The following is a 5,000-nucleotide window of genomic DNA, read 5'->3' on the forward strand; positions in this document are numbered from 1 at the left end:
ATCTGCGTAACATTATATTACATTATTACACGGCTCTTCTTAATGCTGTAGAATGCTCCATTCACTTGAATGGGGCTTCCCAACGTTCTGCGGTCAACTATTTTCCGATAACTGACCGTTGCTATGCAGTTAATGACCGCTGTCAAGGAAAGTGGCCTTTTTGCCTCTGATTCACATCTTTCGTAGCACTCCGCAAGTAGTACGGTAACTTATCAAGGGAGTTTCAGCGGACGGTTGAGCAGCTGTGTTCTACAGAATGTTCAACTGTCTTTGAAGTTCAACGTCTTTGGCGAACTATTTCTCTGCTTTTTAACCTCACTACGTAGGCTATAGTAACAAAAACAAATACATTGTAAAAGACACACTGTGTAAAGTAATTTTTTTAGTTTTAGCCGTATAATAAGCGGGATAATGTATAGAACGCCGGTCATTGTCGGGAAAATAAGCCCCTTCACGGTGAATCAACACCCCTTCGCTTCGCGTCGGGGTGCTGTTCGCCCTGTCGGGGCTTATTTTCCCGACAATGACCTGCGTTCTATACATTATCCCTTACTTAACCCGTCTTAATCACTGTATCCACAGGTTCCGTTGGGTTGATTGTGATTTTACTGTGGGAAAACGGAAAAAGCCTTAACCTAATCCTTTACGTGCCTGGGTACTTTTGGCATTACAACCCCAAACACAACACGATTTCGGCATATCTGTAATCGATTTGCGTAAATGAACTACTTAAGCTGTTGACAGCATGACAGTTATCCACCCGGAAGTATCTTGGCAACCTTTGTTTACAAACATTCTGATTTGGCGTATAAGGTGAACCAGCCACTCAAACCAGCCCAAACCAAACCAATAATGAGAACTCCTCTGAATAATGAGAACTCCGCTGAATAATAAGAACTCCGCTGAATAATGAGAACTCCGCTGAATAATAAGAACTCCGCTGAATAATGAGAACTCCGCTGAATAATAAGAACTCCGCTGAATAATGACAACTCCGCTGAACAACGAGTCTCCACTCACAGGTTGGGGTTAGGGGAGGTGGGCCGCCCATCTCATGACGTCAGCATCATCCTTGTTCAGGGATGATTTTACACATTAATCTAACCCCAACAAACAGAATCTCACCGTTGCATCACTTGCCGTGTGTGGTTGCCTTAAATGTTATCGTAAAGAGGAAGGCATCATGGCCAGAGACTGGCACCAGTCCTGTTGGTCCTTGATGCTTCTGCAGCTGCCTGTGGCATAAGTGTTTGGTGTGTGTGTGTGTGTGTGTGGTACTGTGGAGGTAATCTGTGTGTGTGTGTGTGTGTGTGTGTATGGGTGTGCGGGTGTTGGCTAATGCGTGTGTGTGAAATGTTGTTATTGTTGCTGTCACTAAAGTTCCATCCTGTTCCCCATCGTGTTGTTTCATTCCGCTCTCTTTCTCTCTCTCTCTCTCTCTGTCTCTCTCTCTCCCTCTTTCTCTCCCCATGTTCCAAGAGCAGGCCCCTCTCAGACAGGAAGCATCTCCTGACTCTTTTCCACATTTACTCAGCTGACATGCTCAATGAGAACTTCACAGAACCTAAAAGACGTACTCAGAGTGATTTCCTATTGGCCCCTGAATGCTCTCCAGTTCTATTGGCCCTCAATGCCCATGTCATCTCTAGTCCATGTTGGTTGGGTCAGGAAGCACCTTGGTTGGCCCTGCTCATGCTTCCGTTGAAGGAGCCCTGTACACCTGAGCAACCAACATGGATCCCGTAGGCATGGCAACCGTAGGCATGGATACCGTAGGCAGGCAGACTGAAGGTTGTGTGTGTGGCTGAGCTTGTGGCAGAAAACTGGCTTCAGAGCTGCAGACTGTGCTGTTGAGTCCCCAGTAACCTGTCGAGGATCACTGGTACAGTGTGTATGTGTGTGTGTGTGTGTGTGTGTGTGTGTGTGTGGGGACGTTAACCCTGCTGATGTTCCCCCCCACAGGCTCTCCTCGGGGAAGATCAGTCCAGAGAGCTGCCCGTCCTCGCGCACCCCGTCGCTGTCCAGCATGATCCCGCCCGGCCTCTACGTGAAGAGCCTGCCCAGCCCCCGGGAGAAGGAGCTGTCCCTCTACAAGAAGACCAAGCGAGCGATCACCAGCAAGAAGTACAGCGTGTCCAAGCACGAGGCCGAGGTCACGTCCCCCATCGAGCTGATCAGCCGCGGGCCCGACGGCCGCTTCGTCATGGAGCAGGAGCTCATGGAGGCCCAGCTGCGCTCGCGCCGCATCCAGGGGTTCCCCTTCGTGGAGGAGTCCGACCTGTACCCCGAGTTCCGCCAGTCGGACGAGGAGAACGACGAGCCGGGGCCCCTGCCCCCCGTCATGGCCACGCTGCGCCCCCAGATCTCCCCTGTGAGTTCCAGCCAGGAGTCCTACACGCAGCCCCCCGCCTACAGCCCCCGCCTGGCCCACCACCGCCCCCTGGAAGGTATGAGCATGTACGAGGCTAGCGGCCACCTGCAGGCCACGGGCCAGAGCTCCTCCCACTTCCACAGGCTCTTCCCCCACGGGCCCTTCTACGGTTACCTAGGCAGCGGGGTGGGCGTCGGCATCGGCGGAGAGGCGGAGCTGCACCCCCCCTTCTACCTGCCGGAGAGCAGCTCCCGTAGCTCCGTAGGCTCCTCCTCCCCGCCGCCCCCCGAGGGCTCCTACACGCGGCAGCCCCGCCTCTCCCTTGGCCACGCCCCCTACTCGTCAGGCCACGCCCTCCCCCTCAGCCCCTCCCCCGGGCCGCGCTCCCCGGAGCTCTGGCCTCCCCCTGACTTCCCCTTCCTCAGCCACCCCCACCACCGAGCCCTCCCCCCCGACCTGCCCCCCTACCCCCCTCCCCCCCTCAGCTCCTCCCAGTTCTCCTCCCTGCAGCTGCCCTCCTCGGCCTTCCTGCAGCTGGAGGCTCCCAAAGCGCCACCTAGTGGCCGTTCCCCTCAGGGTCCACCGGTCCCCCGGCATTTAACTATGCAACAGGCGGCGGCCGGTCTGGGCACGCTCAGACACACGGCCAACGGCATGGGTATTCCGGTGCTGCCGACCTACATGGGCGTCCGGTTCGGCAGCCCTAGCACGCTGCGTAGCGACAGCCCCGACACCTGGCGACCGGAGTCGGAACCCTGGCTGCTGAGCCCGCGGTCCGCCCGCCGTGCTGCCGACCCCGGCCAGCAGGTGGTGCTGCAGCCGTCGCGCCTCTCCCCCCTCACCCAGAGCCCCCCCAGCTCCCACGCCGGCTCCCCCGACATCCTGGTGCGGCCCCCTCCACCTCGCCCCAGCATCCTGCGGCCCTCCCACTCGCAGGAGATGCCCGAGTCGTCGCGCCACCCCCCGCTGGCGCGCGTCAGCTTCTCCCAGGGCTCCTCGCCCACCTCCTCCCCCACGCAGGGCGCCAGCTACGCCCGCCGCCCGAGCCCCTCCTACCACGCCCACCTGGCCTTCGCCACCGCCGCCGCCAGCTACCCCTCGCAGTCCCCCTCGCAGTCCCCCTCCCCCCCGCCCCCCCAGGGCGGCCAGGGCCCCCCCCAGCCGAGGACGGAGACGGAGAGGCAGCCCTCCGCGCACCAGCTGGCCTCTGCAGGGTAGGTGCACTCCCATCCTCAGAGCAGGCAGCATACCGTGTGTTACAGACCGCTAGGCCTACAGCCACCACAGGGGGGCAGTATATCTTACAGACCACTAGGCCTACAGCAACCACAGGGGGGCAGTATATCTTACAGACCGCTAGGCCTACAGCCACCACAGGGGGGCAGTATATCTTACAGACCGCTAGGCCTACAGCCACCACAGGGGGGCAGCATACAGTGCCTTACAGACCGCTAGGCCTACAGCACCCACAGGGGGGCAGCATACCGTGCGTAAGAGCTCTCACATGCCTTACAGACCGCTAGGCCGACAGCAACCACAGGGGGGCAGTATATCTTACAGACCGCTAGGCCTACAGCAACCACAGGGGGGCAGTATATCTTACAGGCCGCTAGGCCAAAAGTAACCACAGGGGGGCAGTACATCTTACAGACCCCTAGGCCTACAGAAACCACAGGGGGGGCAGTATATCTTACAGGCCGCTAGGCCTACAGCAACCACAGGGGGGCAGCATACCGTGCGTTAGAGCTTTTACATGCCTTACAGACCGCTAGGCTTACAGCAACCACAGGAGGGCAGTATATCTTACAGACCGCTAGGCCTACAGCAACCACAGGAGGGCAGCATACCGTGCGTTAGAGCTTCCACATGCCTTACAGATCGCTAGGCTTACAGCAACCACAGGAGGCAGTATACCGTCCGTTAGAGCTTTCACATATCTTACAGACCGCTAGTGCTAGAGGAACCACAGGGGGCAGTATATCCTTCCTCAGAGGTCTCACATGCTTCACAGGCAGTAAGTGGTCCTGAGACAGCATACAGAAACCCTTTACTCACATAAACTTTACCGTCTCTTAGTCCAGAAGACAAACATACTTTAGAGACTGTAATTCTCAGAGATAGCATACACATACACTGGTACAGACCTAAGAGATATTGAATCATATATATAAAATAAATATATATCATAGGAGATCACACAGACAGCATCCAAGAGCCTATTATTAACTCTGAGGTTAATTTAGATGTTCCGTAGAGGTATTCCTATTTATACAACCAAACTACTTATGTATATTTATGTCGTAAGATAATATTTGTCAAATGTATCGTGTTAAGTACTGCTTTGTCTAATGTTTGTACACAAGTAAAATGGCCGCCCTTTCTTCATCAGTTTAATGTGTAGTCCCTAGAAGATGGAGAAGACTGGAGAAACATTCAGAGTGCACCTCCATCAATGCTCCAAAATAATCATTTGATTGACTTTTTATCCTGAAAGTAATGCCATAATCTCCGTATATATCCCTGTTTAATCTGACTCTGTCAAGAAATACTCATTCAACATTGTTATGTTCCAGATCGATCTTGATTACAGAGTTTTTTCTAGTTTCATCATCTCAACAGTAAGCTACGA

General features: G+C 54.9%; 1 protein-coding gene across 1 annotated transcript in view; it reads left to right on the plus strand.

Moving 5' to 3' along the window:
• The window catches only part of igsf9ba (immunoglobulin superfamily, member 9Ba), a gene marked incomplete at both ends in the record, with an annotated part of 79,065 nt that overhangs the window by 73,701 nt on the left and 364 nt on the right, over positions 1-5,000 (plus strand). The window contains one exon of the mRNA XM_080855077.1: positions 1,963-3,585. Within this exon, the coding sequence (XP_080711203.1) occupies positions 1,963-3,585 (1,623 nt within the window). The remainder of the gene's footprint in view (positions 1-1,962; positions 3,586-5,000) is intronic.

The sequence above is a fragment of the Sprattus sprattus genome, assembly GCF_963457725.1.
Source record: "Sprattus sprattus genome assembly, chromosome: 17".
Classification (NCBI taxonomy): Eukaryota; Metazoa; Chordata; class Actinopteri; order Clupeiformes; family Clupeidae; genus Sprattus; species Sprattus sprattus.